General features: G+C 49.2%; 1 protein-coding gene across 3 annotated transcripts in view; it reads left to right on the top strand.

Annotated features, from left to right (window-relative positions):
* Positions 1-13,603, top strand: part of LOC139552107 (G protein-coupled receptor kinase 3) — a 51,973-nt gene extending 38,370 nt beyond the window's left edge. For all 3 annotated transcript variants that reach the window (XM_071363517.1, XM_071363521.1, XM_071363520.1), the window contains 5 exons: positions 4,852-4,947; positions 5,982-6,144; positions 6,461-6,597; positions 7,210-7,323; positions 10,148-13,603. In XM_071363517.1, coding sequence (XP_071219618.1) covers positions 4,852-4,947; positions 5,982-6,144; positions 6,461-6,597; positions 7,210-7,323; positions 10,148-10,309 — 672 coding nt within the window. In that variant the 3' untranslated portion in view covers positions 10,310-13,603. The remainder of the gene's footprint in view (positions 1-4,851; positions 4,948-5,981; positions 6,145-6,460; positions 6,598-7,209; positions 7,324-10,147) is intronic.
* The last annotated feature ends 4,495 nt before the right edge of the window (positions 13,604-18,098 follow it).

The raw sequence follows: 18,098 nt of genomic DNA, 5'->3' as shown, positions 1-18,098 counted from the left end.
CTTTACCTCTCTCTCTCTCTCTCCTCACCTTTACCTCTCTCTCTCTCTCCTCACCTTTACCTCTCTCTCTCTCTCCTCACCTTTACCTCTCTCTCTCTCTCCTCACCTTTACCTCTCTCTCTCTCTCCTCACCTTTACCTCTCTCTCTCTCTCTCCTCACCTTTACCTCTCTCTCTCTCTCTCCTCACCTTTACCTCTCTCTCTCTCTCTCCTCACCTTTACCTCTCTCTCTCTCTCCTCACCTTTACCTCTCTCTCTCTCTCTCCTCACCTTTACCTCTCTCTCTCTCTCCTCACCTTTACCTCTCTCTCTCTCTCCTCACCTTTACCTCTCTCTCTCTCTCCTCACCTTTACCTCTCTCTCTCTCTCCTCACCTTTACCTCTCTCTCTCTCTCTCCTCACCTTTACCTCTCTCTCTCTCTCTCCTCACCTTTACCTCTCTCTCTCTCTCTCCTCACCTTTACCTCTCTCTCTCTCTCTCCTCACCTTTACCTCTCTCTCTCTCTCTCCTCACCTTTACCTCTCTCTCTCCTCACCTTTACCTCTCTCTCTCTCTCTCCTCACCTTTACCTCTCTCTCTCTCCTCGCCTTTACCTCTCTCTCTCTCTCCTCACCTTTACCTCTCTCTCTCTCCTCACCTTTACCTCTCTCTCTCTCCTCACCTTTACCTCTCCTCTCTCTCTCTCTCCTCGCCTTTACCTCTCTCCTCGCCTTTACCTCTCTCTCTCTCCTCGCCTTTACCTCTCTCTCTCTCTCTCGCCTTTACCTCTCTCTCTCTCCTCGCCTTTACCTCTCTCTCCTCGCCTCTACCTCTCTCTCTCTCCTCGCCTTTACCTCTCTCTCTCTCTCTCCTCACCTTTACCTCTCTCTCTCTCCTCACCTTTACCTCTCCTCTCTCCTCCTCACCTTTACCTCTCTCTCCTCGCCTTTACCTCTCCTCTCTCTCTCTCTCTCTCTCCTCACCTTTACCTCTCTCTCTCTCTCCTCACCTTTACCTCTCTCTCTCTCCTCGCCTTTACCTCTCTCTCTCTCTCTCTCTCTCTCTCCTCACCTTTACCTCTCCTCTCTCCTCACCTTTACCTCTCTCTCTCTCCTCACTTTTACCTCTCTCTCTCTCCTCACTTTTACCTCTCTCTCTCTCCTCGCCTTTACCTCTCTCTCTCTCCTCGCCTTTACCTCTCTCTCTCTCCTCGCCTTTACCTCTCTCTCTCTCCTCGCCTTTACCTCTCTCTCTCTCCTCGCCTTTACTTCTTCTCTCTCTCCTCGCCTTTACTTCTTCTCTCTCTCTCTCCTCACCTTTACCTCTCTCTCTCTCCTCGCCTTTACCTCTCTCTCTCTCTCTCCTCGCCTTTACCTCTCTCTCTCTCCTCGCCTTTACCTATCTCTCTCTCCTCGCCTTTACCTCTCTCTCTCTCTCTCTCTCTCCTCACCTTTACCTATCTCTCTCTCTCTCTCTCTCCTCACCTTTTCCCTCTCTCCTCACCTTTACCTCTCTCTCTCTCCTCACTTTTACCTCTCTCTCTCTCCTCACTTTTACCTCTCTCTCTCTCCTCGCCTTTACCTCTCTCTCTCTCCTCGCCTTTACCTCTCTCTCTCTCCTCGCCTTTACCTCTCTCTCTCCTCGCCTTTACCTCTCTCTCTCCTCGCCTTTACCTCTCCTCTCTCTCTCTCTCTCCTCACCTTTACCTCTCCCCTCTCTCTCTCCTCACCTTTACCTCTCCCCCCTCTCTCTCTCCTCACCTTTACCTCTCCCCCCTCTCTCTCTCCTCACCTTTACCTCTCCCCTCTCTCTCTCTCCTCACCTTTACCTCTCTCTCGCTCTCCTCACCTTTACCTCTCTCTCGCTCTCCTCACCTTTACCTCTCTCTCTCTCTCTCTCCTCACCTTTACCTCTCCTCTCTTTCTCTCTCTCTCTCCTCACCTTTACCTCTCCTCTCTCTCTCTCTCTCTCTCCTCACCTTTACCTCTCTCTCTCTCCTCACCTTTACCTCTCTCTCTCTCCTCACCTTTACCTCTCTCTCTCTCTCTCCTCACCTTTACCTCTCTCTCTCTCTCTCCTCACCTTTACCTCTCTCTCTCTCCTCACCTTTACCTCTCTCTCTCTCTCTCCTCACCTTTACCTCTCTCTCTCTCTCCTCACCTTTACCTCTCTCTCTCTCTCTCCTCACCTTTACCTCTCTCTCTCTCTCTCCTCACCTTTACCCTCTCTCTCTCTCTCCTCACCTTTACCTCTCTCTCTCTCCTCACCTTTACCTCTCTCTCTCTCCACGCCTTTACCTCTCTCTCTCTCTCCTCACCTTTACCTCTCTCTCTCTCCTCACCTTTACCTCTCTCTCTCTCCTCACCTTTACCTCTCCTCTCTCTCTCTCTCTCCTCACCTTTACCTCTCTCTCCTCGCCTTTACCTCTCCTCTCTCTCTCTCTCTCCTCACCTTTACCTCTCTCTCTCTCCTCACCTTTACCTCTCTCTCTCTCCTCACCTTTACCTCTCTCTCTCTCTCCTCACCTTTACCTCTCTCTCTCTCTCCTCACCTTTACCTCTCTCTCTCTCTCCTCGCCTTTACCTCTCTCCTCGCCTTTACCTCTCTCCTCGCCTTTACCTCTCTCTCTCTCCTCGCCTTTACCTCTCTCTCTCTCCTCTCCTTTACCTCTCTCTCTCTCTCTCTCCTCACCTTTACCTCTCCTCTCTCCTCACCTTTACCTCTCTCTCTCTCCTCACTTTTACCTCTCTCTCTCTCTCCTCGCCTTTACCTCTCTCTCTCTCCTCGCCTTTACCTCTCTCCTCGCCTTTACCTCTCTCTCTCTCCTCGCCTTTACCTCTCTCTCTCTCCTCGCCTTTACCTCTCTCTCTCTCTCCTCGCCTTTACCTCTCTCTCTCTCCTCGCCTTTACCTCTCTCTCTCTCCTCGCCTTTACCTCTCTCTCCTCGCCTTTACCTCTCTCTCCTCGCCTTTACCTCTCTCTCTCTCTCTCCTCGCCTTTACCTCTCTCTCTCTCTCTCCTCACCTTTACCTCTCTCTCTCTCCTCACCTTTACCTCTCTCTCTCTCTCCTCACCTTTACCTCTCTCTCTCTCCTCGCCTTTACCTCTCTCTCTCTCTCTCTCTCTCCTTACCTTTACCTCTCCTCTCTCCTCACCTTTACCTCTCTCTCTCTCCTCACTTTTACCTCTCTCTCTCTCCTCACTTTTACCTCTCTCTCTCCTCGCCTTTACCTCTCTCTCTCTCCTCGCCTTTACCTCTCTCTCTCTCCTCGCCTTTACCTCTCTCTCTCTCCTCGCCTTTACCTCTCTCTCTCTCCTCGCCTTTACTTCTTCTCTCTCTCTCTCCTCGCCTTTACTTCTCTCTCTCTCTCTCTCCTCGCCTTTACTTCTCTCTCTCTCTCTCTCCTCACCTTTACCTCTCTCTCTCTCCTCACCTTTACCTCTCTCTCTCTCCCCGCCTTTACCTCTCTCTCTCTCTCTCTCTCTCCTCACCTTTACCTCTCCTCTCTCCTCACCTTTACCTCTCTCTCTCTCCTCACTTTTACCTCTCTCTCTCTCCTCGCCTTTACCTCTCTCTCTCTCCTCGCCTTTACCTCTCTCTCTCTCCTCGCCTTTACCTCTCTCTCTCTCCTCGCCTTTACCTCTCTCTCTCTCCTCGCCTTTACCTCTCTCTCTCTCCTCGCCTTTACTTCTTCTCTCTCTCTCTCCTCGCCTTTACTTCTCTCTCTCTCTCCTCGCCTTTACCTCTCTCTCTCTCCTCGCCTTTACCTCTCTCTCTCTCCTCGCCTTTACCTATCTCTCTCTCCTCGCCTTTACCTCTCTCTCTCTCTCTCTCTCTCCTCACCTTTACCTCTCCTCTCTCCTCACCTTTACCTCTCTCTCTCTCCTCACTTTTACCTCTCTCTCTCTCCTCACTTTTACCTCTCTCTCTCTCCTCACTTTTACCTCTCTCTCTCTCCTCGCCTTTACCTCTCTCTCTCTCCTCGCCTTTACCTCTCTCTCTCTCCTCGCCTTTACCTCTCTCTCTCTCCTCGCCTTTACCTCTCTCTCTCTCCTCGCCTTTACTTCTTCTCTCTCTCTCTCTCCTCGCCTTTACTTCTTCTCTCTCTCTCTCTCCTCGCCTTTACTTCTCTCTCTCTCTCTCTCCTCACCTTTACCTCTCTCTCTCTCCTCGCCTTTACCTCTCTCTCTCTCCTCGCCTTTACCTCTCTCTCTCTCCTCGCCTTTACCTCTCTCTCTCTCCTCGCCTTTACCTCTCTCTCTCTCCTCGCCTTTACCTCTCTCTCTCCTCGCCTTTACCTCTCCTCTCTCTCTCTCTCTCCTCACCTTTACCTCTCCCCTCTCTCTCTCTCCTCACCTTTACCTCTCTCTCTCTCTCTCCTCACCTTTACCTCTCTCTCTCTCCTCACCTTTACCTCTCTCTCTCTCCTCGCCTTTACCTCTCTCTCTCTCCTCGCCTTTACCTCTCTCTCTCCTCGCCTTTACCTCTCTCTCTCCTCGCCTTTACCTCTCCTCTCTCTCTCTCTCTCCTCACCTTTACCTCTCCCCCCTCTCTCTCTCCTCACCTTTACCTCTCCCCTCTCTCTCTCTCCTCACCTTTACCTCTCTCTCTCTCCTCACCTTTACCTCTCTCTCTCTCCTCTCCTTTACCTCTCTCTCTCTCTCTCTCCTCACCTTTACCTCTCCTCTCTTTCTCTCTCTCTCTCCTCACCTTTACCTCTCCTCTCTCTCTCTCTCTCTCTCCTCACCTTTACCTCTCTCTCCTCACCTTTACCTCTCCTCTCTCTCTCCTCACCTTTACTTCTCCTCTCTCTCTCTCTCTCTCTCTCTCTCTCTCTCTCTCCTCCCCTTTACCTCTCTCTCTCCTCCAGTATTCTCCCCCTCTCATCCCTCCTAGAGGAGAGGTAAATGCAGCAGATGCATTTGACATTGGCTCCTTTGATGAAGAGGACACCAAGGGTATCAAGGTAACACACACACACACACACACACACACACAACCCTTAACTCATGAAACCACCAAGGGTATCAACGGAAAATACACAGCATTATATAAAAGCTAAACCTGTAATCCGGATTGACACACTCCTACATCCTAGTGCTTGACAAACACACACACACACACACACACACACACACACACACACACACACACACACACACACACACACTCACAGACAGGAGGCTGAGGTGTAACGTGGCTCCATCAGTGTTCAATATTGACACTGCCAGTAAACAGAGCGGCCCACAAAGAAAGTCCTTCCAAAATGGTTTTGACGTTACACAACTGGAGGCTTTGGGCGCGTTCCAGGTCGCCTTAATTACAGTCATGCTGCCCAGCTCAGCAGATCTCACAGCTACTGGTGACGTGGTTAACATCTGAGGAATCACTTCACCTTACACCTCATACCTGCCTCAGTGACTTTGTTTTGTTTCTCCCTCTCTCTTCTCCCTCTCCCTCCTTCTCTCTTCTCCCTCTCTCTCCTCCCTCTCTCTCCTCCCTCTCCCTCTCTCTCTCCTCCCTCTCCCTCCCTCTCCCTCCCTCTCTCTCCTCCCTCTCCCTCCCTCTCTCGCCTCCCTCTCCCTCCCTCTCTCGCCTCCCTCTCTCGCCTCCCTCTCCCTCCCTCTCTCTCCTCCCTCTCTCTCCTCCCTCTTCCTCCCTCTCTCTCCTCCCTCTCTCTCCTCCCTCTTCCTCCCTCTCTCTCCTCCCTCTTCCTCCCTCTCTCTCCTCCCTCTTCCTCCCTCTCTCGCCTCCCTCTCTTTCCTCCCTCTCTCGCCTACCTCTCTTTCCTCCCTCTCTCGCCTCCCTCTCTCTCCCTCTCTCTCCTCCCTCTCTCTCCCTCTCTCTCCTCCCTCTCCCGGTCCCTCTCTCTCCTCCCTCTTCCTCCCTCTCTTTCCTCCCTCCCTCTCTCTCCTCCCTCTCCCTCCCTCTCTCTCCTCCCTCTCCCTCCCTCTCTCTCCTCCCTCTCCCGGTCCCTCTCTCTCCTCCCTCTCCCTCTAGTTGTTGGACAGTGACCAGGAACTGTACAAGAATTTCCCCCTGGTCATCTCAGAGCGCTGGCAGCAGGAGGTGGCTGAGACGGTGTACGAGGCGGTCAACTCCGACACGGACAAGAACGAGGCCCGCAAGAGGACCAAGAACAAACAGCTGGGCCACGAGGAGGGTAAGGCGGAGAAACGCCGAGGGAGACGCATCCTACGCCAACACATGCAGAGCACTGGGGTTGCACGACATGGACAAAATCTCCAAAAGCAGTATTTGTACTGTGTTGTAATGATATTACTTGCGATATAACAAGCCCCTCATTAATAGGAGTATTTGATTTATTATCATAGGGCAGCTGTACTTCACAAGCGTGTGGTTAGGAATGTTCTTCTACTTGCTGAAGCTGGCTTTGATTCCATGTTTATTTTGTGATAATGGGGTTAATGTAGTATTTTTATTTTGTGTGTGTGTGTGTGTGTGTGTGTGTGTTGTAGACTATGCCCTGGGGAAGGACTGTATAATGCACGGCTACATGTTGAAGCTGGGGAACCCGTTCCTGACGCAGTGGCAGCGCCGATACTTCTACCTGTTCCCCAACCGAGTGGAGTGGAGGGGAGAGGGGGAGTCACGGGTGAGACTCACACACACACCTCTACGTCACACAGTCCTCTCTATGTGCGTGTCGGTCCGAGTTTACGTGCGTGTGTTTCAGTTTGTGCGCTTCTGCTCTTCACGTATGTGGGTTTCTGGTTGGGTTTTTCTTTGTGTGTGTTTCTGTGTGTGTGTGTGTGTGTGTGTGTGTGTGTGTGTGTGTGTGTGTGTGTGTGTGTGTGTGTGTGTGTGTGTGTGTGTGTGTGTGTGTGTGTGTGTGTGTGTGTTCTTCGTCATTGTCCATCCGTCTGTCTTGTCTGTCCTCGCTCACGTTCTGTAGGCCTGGATGAAAACATTCTCACACACAGTCCGCGCCCCGAAGGTAAGCCTGACAGCTGCTGTCCCACCACCTTGTCCTCCTCCCCAGTGGCACAGTAGACGGATTGGAGCTCGTCCTCTGTTCTAACGCTTTGCTACCAGACAGCCTTCAGAGCAGCGTCCTCGCTCTCTAGCGCCGTTCGTAAAAAGGCCACTCTCCTCTGTAGCTTCCGTTTCGATTGGTCCGTCTCATTCTCCGCTTGTGATTGGTTCCCCCGCCTCCCGGACATGTTCCTGATTTTGGTTTGTGTGTGTGTGTGTGTGTGTTCCGCAGCAAAACCTGCTGACGATGGAGCAGATCGTGACGGTGGAGGAGACGCAGATAAAAGATAAGAAGTGCATCCTGCTGCGCATCAAAGGGGGGAAGCAGTTTGTCCTGCAGTGTGAGGTACGGAGGACAACCTCTATCTCTCTCTCTCTGGCTCTCTCTCTCTCTGGCTCTCTCTCTCTGGCTCTCTCTCTCTGGCTCTCTCTCTCTCTGGCTCTCTCTCTCTCTGGCTCTCTCTCTCTCTGGCTCTCTCTCTCTCTGGCTCGCTCTCTCTCTCTCTGGCTCTCTCTCTCTCTGGCTCTCTCTCTCTCTGGCTCGCTCTCTCTCTGGCTCGCTCTCTCTCTCTCTGGCTCTCTCTCTCTCTGGCTCTCTCTCTCTCTCTGGCTCTCTGGGTCTCTCTCTCTGGCTCTCTCTCTCTCTGGCTCTCTCTCTCTGGCTCTCTCTCTCTCTCTCTGGCTCTCTCTGGCTCTCTCTCTCTGGCTCTCTCTCTCTCTGGCTCTCTCTCTCTCTCTCTGGCTCTCTCTGGCTCTCTCTCTCTGGCTCTCTCTCTCTCTGGCTCTCTCTCTCTCTGGCTCTCTCTCTCTGGCTCTCTCTCTCTGGCTCTCTCTCTCTGGCTCTCTCTCTCTGGCTCTCTCTCTCTCTGGCTCTCTCTCGCTGGTTCTCTCTCTCTGGCTCTCTCTCTCTGGCTCTCTCTCTCTGGCTCTCTCTCTCTGGCTCTCTCTCTCTGGCTCTCTCTCTCTGGCTCTCTCTCTCTCGCTGGTTCTCTCTCTCGCTGGTTCTCTCTCTCGCTGGTTCTCTCTCTCGCTGGTTCTCTCTCTCTGGCTCTCTCTCTCTCTGGCTCTCTCTCTCTCTGGCTCTCTCTCTGGCTCTCTCTCTCTGGCTCTCTCTCTCTCTGGCTCTCTCTCTCTCTGGCTCTCTCTCTCTGGCTCTCTCTCTCTGGCTCTCTCTCTCTGGCTCTCTCTCTCTCTGGCTCTCTCTCTCTCTGGCTCTCTCTCTCGCTGGTTCTCTCTCTCTGGCTCTCTCTCTCTGGCTCTCTCTCTCTCTGGCTCTCTCTCTCTGGCTCTCTCTCTCTCTGGCTCTCTCTCTCTGGCTCTCTCTCTCTCGCTGGTTCTCTCTCTCGCTGGTTCTCTCTCTCGCTGGTTCTCTCTCTCGCTGGTTCTCTCTCTCGCTGGCTCTCTCTCTCTCTCTGGCTCTCTCTCTCTCTGGCTCTCTCTCTCTCTCTCTCTCTCTCTCTCTCTCTCTGGCTCTCTCTCTCTCTCTCTGGCTCTCTCTCTCTCTGGCTCTGTCTCTAAAATTCTGTTAACCTTTCTAGGACACACGTTCCACTAGCGGAACCCCCCCACAACATTCCGCTGAAAAGGCAGCGCGGGAAATGCAAAAATATTTTGAATATTTTCACACATTAACAAGTCCAAAACAGCAAATGAAAGATAAACATCTTGTTAATCTACCCATCGTGTCCGATTTGAAAAATGCTTTACAGTGAAAACACAACATATGATTACGTTAGATCACCTCCAAGTCCAAAAAACACACAGCCATTTTCCCAGCCAAAGATAGGAGTCATAAAAAGCAGAAATAGAGATAAAATTAATCACTAACCTTTGATGATCTTCATCAGATGACACTCATAGGACATCATGTTACACAATACATGTATGTTTTGTTCGATAATGTGCATATTTATATCCAAAAATCTTAGTTTACATTGGCGCCATGTTCAGAAATGCCTCCAAAATATCCGGGGAAATTGCAGAGAGCAACATCTAATAACAGAAATACTCATCATACACTTTGATGAAAGATACATGTTTTACATAGAATTAAAGATACACTTGTTCTTAATGCAACCGCTGTGTCAGATTTTTTTTTAAACTTACGGAAAAAGCACACTATGCAATAATCTGAGACGGCGCTCAGATATAAAAAACATTTCTCCGCCATGTTGGAGTCAACAGAAATACGAAATTACATCATAAATATTCCCTTACCTTTGATCTTCATCAGAATGCACTCCCAGGAATTTTTGTTGAATTTTTGTTTTGTTCGATAATGTCAATTATTTATGTCCAAGTAGCTACTTTTGCTAGCGCGTTCAGTACACATATCCAAACGCTCGTGCAAGTCCCGCATAACGTCGGACGAAAACTTCAAAATGTTATATTGCATGTTGAATAAACTGGTCAAACTAAGTAGAGAATCAATCTTCAGGATGTTGTTATCACATATATCCAATAACGTTCCAACCGGAGCATTCCTTCGTGTCTGTAGAAGTAATGGAACGCAAGGCAATATCATGTGGAATGCGCTTGACCAGGAACTGGCAATCTGCCAGACCACTGACTCATTCCCCTCTCATCCGGCCCCACAACACAGTATAAGCTTCAGTCAACGTTCTACAGTCTGTTGACATCTAGTGGGAGGCGTAGGAAGTGCAAACAGATCCATATCTTACTGGGATTTGAACAGGCGATGAGTTGAATATCGACCAGCCTCAGAAGTTTGGAAGTTTGCCTGCCATATGAGTTCTGTTATACTCACAGACATAATTCAAACAGTTTTAGAAACTTCAGAGTGTTTTCTATCCAATGGTAATAATATGCATATATTAGCATCTGGGACAGAGTAGGAGGCAGTTCAATTTGGGCACGCAATTCATCCAAAGTGAAAATGCTGCCCCCTATCCCTAAAAAGTTAACTTTCCCAAAATTCCCAAGTGTTCCAGAAATCCTGGATGGAGAATTCCAGATTTCCTGCTTATACCCTCCCAATACCAGGTATTTTCCAAGCAGGATTTCTGAAAAACCTGGAAGTTTTGGGAAAGAAATCGGATTTTTGCAGCCCTAGTCTGTAATTTTTTGATGTATTATTAATTATTCTATTAGAAGTTTGTAAAATGGAAGGTGTGTGTGTAATAATATGTTTATTATCTCTGTCTCTGCAGAGTGACCCAGAGTTTGTCCAGTGGAAGAAAGAGCTGACCGATGCGTTTACTGAGGCCCAGAAGCTGCTGCGTCGCGCCCCTAAGGTCATCGGGAAGGGTCGGGCTGGGGGGGTGGAGCTCTCCAAACCTCCTCTCACACACCGCAACAGCAACGGCCTGTAGGCCGCACACACACCTACACACACACACCTACACACACACACCTACACACACCGCATCCTAACCTCATCCCCTATGAACCCGCCCGCCACAGCCCCAAGTCCTAGACACACACACACACACACACACACACACACACACACACACACACACACACACACACACACACACACACACACACACACACATCCAATAAAGCCCCACACTCTCACTCTGGAGTGTGTATGGACCAAGCCTGCCAGCCTCTCTCCTCTGTTGTCACACACACACACCGAAAGGCAAAAACGTACCATCGGACCATGCGTGTACCTAAAGAGAACCAGAGCGCCCTCCCTCTCCGACCGCACCCTGGAGCGGTGCCACGCATCCCTCTTCCTCTCGCCCCTCAATGGACCAGCATTCCACACAGCCGACCTCACGCACACGAGCGCGCACACACCAACTGAACCCGGCAGAGCAGCAAACGCCAGTCCCGAGTAGGAGAGGGAAGACTAGGGCACCTGTCCCCACCTCCTCTTCTCTCCACCCGTCCCTCCCTCTGTCCCTCGTTCCCCCCAGCCTCGTCTTGAGACTGGACCCGAGCCACACGCACCTGCCGGGCCGCTCTCCACGGGATTGGCTGGCTGTAGTGGAGGGGCGGGGACCTAATGCAGGAGGTGAGTATCTGGACCAATGGCACCGCTTGGAGAGAGGGGCCGGACCAATAACGTCCCTCTCCTGTGAGCTCATGAAGAAGGGAAAGGAGAAGTGGAATGATGGTGGGAGGAGGACAGGAAGCAGAGAGACAAACCGAGAGAATGGCAGTGAGTGTGTGTGTAAGTGTGTGTGTACGCTGTTGTCCCTGTGTGTTAGCTGTGAGTGTGTGTGTCCAGAGATGGGGCCATAGAGGTTGGCAGCAGGTTTCATTCCTTCCACAGAGCACGAACGAAGGAGAGAAAGATGACTGCTTTGACTTTTTGAAAAGACGTTTACCCTCTTCTCCTCCGTTTACCCTCTTCTCCTCCTCCATCCCTCCCCTCCATCTTCCCTCCATCAGTGAAATGCATAAAGTGCCAATGTCAATATTTTCTTGAGTCACCTAAGCATCCAGGAGGACCCGTTTTGTAAGCAGGCGTGTGTGTCCCCCCCCCCCCCCCCCTGGATACAGAACTCTCTGGCACGGAACTCTTGTCGCCACGGACAAACCTCTCCGATGCGGCTCGTGCATGGCTCTTGGTAACCATATAGACTGGGGGGGGATGTTTGCACCTGAAACTATGGGAACCGGGGATGGTGTGTACGAAGGCCAAGACGTTCTCTGTGCATCTCCTCCAGTCCTTTACTCCAGTACTGCTCTACCACACGTTTGCATTCGTATGTGAATCTGTACTCTTCTCTTTAGGAATGTTGGGGAGGGGGGGGGGGGTCTTTCATTCACCTGGCAGTATGCGTACCTCAGAGCGGGGACTGTATGTGAGTTTTGAACCCCAGCGGGGACGGATACTTTGCTGTGTGAGAAGTTGTAATTGTGTCAGGGCAGCTCTAATGTGTACGCCGTAGTCTTGCAGCTATCCAGATGTAGATCACACACGAGCACACACACACACACACACACACACAGGATTGGCCATATAAGTAGGTCAGTGCAGAGAGAGAGAGAGAGAGGTGGTAGGTGACACGGAACCCGAATCTGTTAGTCCCCTTCAGTCCGGTTTGAACCTATGGATTGTTTCTGAATGTGACCCAGAATGGTAGACCCACAATTCTCTCTGGCTTTATATATTAGGAGAACCAGCTGTGCTGCTGTGGCTGCAGCCGTGACACGTCCGTTTAAGCGAAGGACATGAATGCGCAGCTGGTTGTAGAAAAGAGAGGAGAAAGGATTTGTTCACTCAATTTTAATTTCTGGGTTTTTCTGGGGTTTCCCCCCCCCCCTCTTCTTCCATGCAGTAGAAGGTTCCTCGTCTGTGATATATCCGTGCGTTTCCACAGCTGTGACCTGCGTGTGGCTGGGGGGGTAGAGGAGGGTTTATGTGTTGGGGGGGGGGGGTGTTGATATTCTTAGAGGCCTACACAGGTCAGTCAGGGGAAGTGATGTCGTTTTAGAGAGATACCTCTTCAGGGCGTTTTTTTCTTTTTTTTACCAAAATGAATGGGTTTTGTCTCACCTTTTTAACCTAATGTGTTACTCGATGTTCAATGTGCCAAATACCTGTCGCTGATTGATTCTGATTGGCTGGGCTGACTGTTCTGGACCAATGAGAATCCTCCTATCTGAACAGGCCCCTGCGGGGACGAACCCCTCAGCGCCAGCCTCTGGCCACACACACTCTCTCTCTCTCTCTCAACCTTTTGAATCTGAGGAGTGGGTCTTTTTTAAAGGGTACAAAACTGACCAAACTGGGGATGTGGAATAGAAGAGTGTGTGTGTGTGTTGTGTGTGTGTGTCAGCATGGAGTGAATCTGGCTTTCAGCACCTCCACTTGTCACACACACACACAAGGCTTGGTTGTAATGGGTCTATTCAGTGTGTGTGTGTGTTGTGTGTACAAGCATGAGTGTGTGTGTGTGTGTGTGTGTGCGCTGCATTCAATCGCTTGTCAGTATGTTTTATTTAGTGGACATGTTTTTGTCTAACATTACACGCGCACACACAAGCTTGACAACAAAACAAGACAATGAAAAGAGGCAGCATATAGGAAGGAAAAAAAACTAACAAAAAATTTAAGTATATATATATATATATATGAATGAATATATGTGTGTATATTAAATGACAAATGCTCTAGGTTTATTTAAGAAGATTTCACGATGTAGAGACGATCTTCAGCTGAGGATGCTCTGTGTGAGCGTCGGGGTTTTGAAGTGTGTAAATCTGTTTGTGGTGAAAACTTTGGATCTTGCACATAAAGACTTTAGCTATCGTACCTTCAAATTGCCAGATTATTTTTGTTTGAATACCCGGACTCTTGCTCTTTCATATTTATTGTGTGTTTTTTGGGGGGGGATAGCGCCCTCTGTCTACGAGCTCGCGCCAGGGGTCTCGCTATAGAATACTCCGGTTTACACACCACCAGACAAATGATTTGACACGTGCCACAAACAAACGCAAATACTACTGGCTTTGGGTTACTATTACCATTAAAGTTATGACGATGATGATTACTGTTATTGGTAATATTATTAAATGATTATTGTTATTACATTTTGTTTTAATGAATTTTGTTATATTGTTTTTAAGACCGCTAGGAGCATATGTGTTGGGACTGCTTATATGAAACAGTTCAGAAATAAATACATCATTTTCTTTTGTCCGTGTTGCTTTGTGTAACGTGTGGTTTGTTGACCTGTCGGGACACTACTTTAGTACACTACATAGTGTGTCATGATATCAAAGGGAGGTATGAGTGTCGATTAGTGATCATGTTCAAATGTTAAAATGGGGGGGGGGGGGGGGGGGTAATGTTTGTTCTTTAGAAATACTGTGGTAACAGCAGCCAACCATCTAGTGACAATTTATCTTCCCATAACATCCAACTAATGAAATAAGTTTGAGTAAATGAATCGCTGTTTTATTCCACGTTTGAATTTAAAAACAGTGTATTTCTTCATGAGGCACAGACACTGGACTGTTGATGATAATAATACAACATCACAGTAATCTAGCCAAACCTACGTTTAAAAAAAAAAAAAAAGGGTTCTTGGACCGTGTCCCACTTGATGTCCCTCTGAAACCTGTTTTGTATACTGTGCAGAAGGGGATGCTGGAGGCTTCTTGGGATAGGTCAGAGGTCCCAGCCCTCTTTCCTCCCCCTTCCCCACCGCTTCTGTCCCCCTCCCTCGTCTCAACTTCCCCTAGCTCTTCTCCCTTCCTCTTATTTTCTCACCCCCTTTCCCTCCCCTACTTTTCTCCCTCACCCTTCTGGTACACCCCCCCCTTCCAGCCATCTTCCTTTCTCTACGAGGCTTTACGAAGCTGTAGCTGTCCGGTTGGAGCGACAGCTGACTACCCCTCAAGACAGAGATACAAGGCTTTTTCTAGCTGTTGCTCTGGAATGGGCTTTTGAGTTCTTGTGTGCGTTTCACTCTTCCAATATCAACAACAATGCATCACGCTTATGTCCATATCCCAGTAGACTACCAAAACATTCCAGCTTTCCCCTCTCTCGCCTCTGTTTTTGTATGCTAGTCATCTGTTGGTTAGTTTGGGCCTGGGGTCTTAGCCTGAGGCAAATTGAAGACACCGGGTGAATGTTAGTTTGCAACATTGTCTAACCCTTATTGCTTTCCCCCAACTGTATTCTCTCTCCCCTCTCTTTCTTTCTCTCTCCCTTCTCATTTACTAGCGTCCCGTTTTCCTAACAGGGTAGTATCCCATACTACCCCCCCGTCCCACTATATTTATGGCACAATCTATTGGCAGGCAAGCTGCCTCGTGTGTGTGTGTGTGTGTGTGTGTGTGTGAGAGAGAGAGATGTCTGTCACTCTTTTTCTGACTGCTTTGATTGGTGCCCCACTCGGCTTGTGTGTTTCTGTTTGACGGTGGGACAGTGAGCCTCTCACTTTGGCCTGGCAGGATTGGGATTATAAACCAGTACATTTGGAGTCCCTGCATTGATTTAATAGCCTTCATAAGGTAAGTGAATTATGTGTTTAGTATGTATTTCTGTGACATGCCAGAGAATAGTTTGTGAAAAGCGAGTTTGTTCTCATAATTTTATTTATAAAGCCCGGGGTGGACTGAGTCACAGGTAGGGGAGAAGGGGGTTAAGGGAAAAGGATAGGACAGGGGAAGAGAAAAGCAGTAGGGGAGAGAGAGGACAAGGGAGAAAGCCTGGGTTACAGTAGCTACCCTAGTGCCACTAGTCTGCAGTTTCAGACAAATAGAACAGAGTCCCCCCACATAGACTGGATAAGGTCATGGCCAATTCTGTCTGGGTTGACCGGATTGTTACTACTGTAATGACACAGTTGTGTTGATTTGGTGGGTCACAAGAAAACTGGGATTGCTTCAGGCGGGAGACAAAAGTTTGGAAACCACTGGAGTTAAGCCCCTGTTCCCGTGAACGTGCCGTTGACACTGCGTCATGTCGCCACGGTTACATCTGGCACAGGTAAGCGGTGGCGTACATATCGCCCAGGAACGTGTTATGGTGAATCAACTGGTTAACACTGAAGTATAAATATCTTTGAAGGTGGTTGTCTGTCCTACTAACCTACATCCCTCTCAGAGATGAATAGGCTTCGTTGGTGTTATGTTGCTTTGAGACTGTCCACAACAGGGTATGTCTTCATGTGTGTCTATCCCTAGACCCAATACTTGCATAAAACCAGGCACCACTTTTCTCCTTCCTACCAGGCACCACCTGAGCTGCCCTTCACCCAACAGGTCTCTGTCTGTCTACGCCCGCTGGTGTTCCAGGCAGGGGCTGCAGGTAGCAAGTGTGTCTGTGAGGGCCAGGGGCCCAGAGGTGTGTGTGTCTGCAAGGTCCTGAGGGCCAGGGGCCCAGAGCTGTGTGTGTGTGTCTGTGAGGGCCAGGGGCCCAGAGGTGTGTGTGTGTGTCTGTAAGGGCCAGGGGCCCCAGAGGTGTGTGTCTGTGAGGGCCAGGGGCACAGAGGTGTGTGTGTGTGTCTGTGAGGGCCAGGGGCCCAGAGGTGTGTGTCTGAGAAGCCCAATGGAACGGACAGCTGAGTCAGGCTGAAACTGGAGAGGAGAGGGCACGAGTGGCGTACACGAGACCCAGGTTGGGACTGTGTTGGGTGGGAGAAGAAACAGTCGTTTGTGAGAGGTTGTGCAGATATTCAAGTATGTGTGTGTGTGTGCATATGACTTCACTAGAAGGACTAATATTTCTGAGAGACAGCTGGTGTGTGTATGTTTACTGGTGTTGAGTGATCTGTCATGGTATTCCACCATATCGTGAGGTGTTTCATCATGCATTGTCAACTTTACAGCGGTTACTACATGTCACCAGAAAGGTATTGGACAATTCTTTTAAACGGTCAATGCTCTCGATCTCCATCTCTCTCTGAATCTTCTCTCTCCATCCCTCTCTCTTTTCTACTCTCTCTCCATCTCCATCTCTCTCTGAATCTTCTCTCTCCATCCCTCTCTCTTTTCTACTCTCTCCATCTCTCTGAATCTTCTCTCTCCATCCCTCTCTCTTTTCTACTCTCTCTCCATCTCTCTCTCTCTCTCTCTCTCTCTCTCTCTCTCTCCATCCCTCTCTCTTTTCTACTCTCTCCATCTCCATCTCTCTCTGAATCTTCTCTCTCATCCCTCTCTATTTTCTACTCTCTCCATCTCTCTCTCTCTCTCTCTCTCTCTCTCCATCCCTCTCTCTTTTCTACTCCCTCTCCATCTCTCTTTGAATCTTCTCTCTCCATCCCTATCTCTTTCTCGCTCTCCTATTTCTGTTTCTCTCCATCCTCAGGTTGTATCACTGTTTCTGTGGTGTCCCGCCCCCCAACTCTGACATCACATCTGGCTGACCTCTGACTGGTTGACCCCTCCCCCAGCAGCCGTTGTCATGGCGCTGTCCTCACGCTTAAAGCTCTGGGAGCAGAAGGGAGGCGCAGAGATGACGTGGCATGAGGCATTACTGTTCTGGAATGGTCCTCACTCTGTGTTCTGGAATGGTCCTCACTCTGTGTGTTCTAGAATGGTCCTCACTCTGTGTTCTAGAATGGTCTAGAGTGGTCCTCACTCTGTGTGTTCTAGAATGGTCCTCACTCTGTGTGTTCTAGAATGGTCTGGAATGGTCCTCACTCTGTGTGTTCCCTTAATGTGTGTTCTAGAGTCCTGTGTGTTCCCTTAATGTGTGTTCTAGAGTCCTGTGTGTTCCCTAAATGTGTTTTCTTAATGAGTTTTCATGTTGTGTGTATTCTAGAATGATCAGCCAGTTTGTGTGTGTGTGTGTGTGTCTGTGTTGGATATGTAATTCTTTGTGTAGTCTACTGTATGTCCCACACTGCTTTGAATGTACCGTCTGCAAACACAACCACTCCTGTGTGCACACAGTAACCAGAGCACCACACACTCTATCACCCATCTCTTTTTAATTCCTATATTCTAGTACTGTATGTATTATCATTCAAATGGATGAGTAACCTGTTTCGACCACCCCTGAGCAGAGGATAGGAGAGTTGTCCTATTGACCTTTCTGTCCTCTCGCCTCCACAGTAACAGCAGGTCTAAACTGATCATACCACCTATGTTATTAATGAACCAGTAGTAAACCGGTCATAGACTAGTTCAGGAATTATTACATACAGTTGAAATTATATATGTCAGTAATTCACAGCGGTATTTCACCTGTTAGTGGACAAGAGGAAACTCTGTGAACTGCAGTCCTAAACTTAGATAATATTTGCTCTTCCACACGTGTGTGAGTGTGTGTGTGTGAGTGTGTGTGAGAGAGTCTCTTAGCTAGCCTGCTGTCACAGTATATAGCCGCTGAGCCTGTCCTGTAGACTGTATTGCGCCTTTTTCTAACAGTAAATCTGAGTCTGGTTTGTGGCCCAGTTCAAATACATGCTGTGAAAATTAGGGCTGTCAGAGTTAATCATTTTTATGGATTTTATTTTATTAATCGCAGTGTCTGAAAGTGTTTAAAATGCACTGAAAACATCCCAAATTCTATACAGCTAAAACACGACAGTGTGATGCTTTTTGTATGAAAAATCTTAAATCACAGCTATTCTGCAAAATCTGAGTTTGCGATTAATCACAGCAAATCCTGCAGTTAACTGTGGTGGCGTCCATCTTGTTTCTTTCCAGCATTCTTTCCAGCATAGCAGCAGTTTCTCCTCC

This window comes from Salvelinus alpinus, chromosome 24 (assembly GCF_045679555.1).
Source record: "Salvelinus alpinus chromosome 24, SLU_Salpinus.1, whole genome shotgun sequence".
In the NCBI taxonomy this organism is placed as follows: domain Eukaryota; kingdom Metazoa; phylum Chordata; class Actinopteri; order Salmoniformes; family Salmonidae; genus Salvelinus; species Salvelinus alpinus.
Note: the sequence above shows the minus strand (reverse complement) of the source record. Positions and strands in the feature narration are given on the sequence as shown.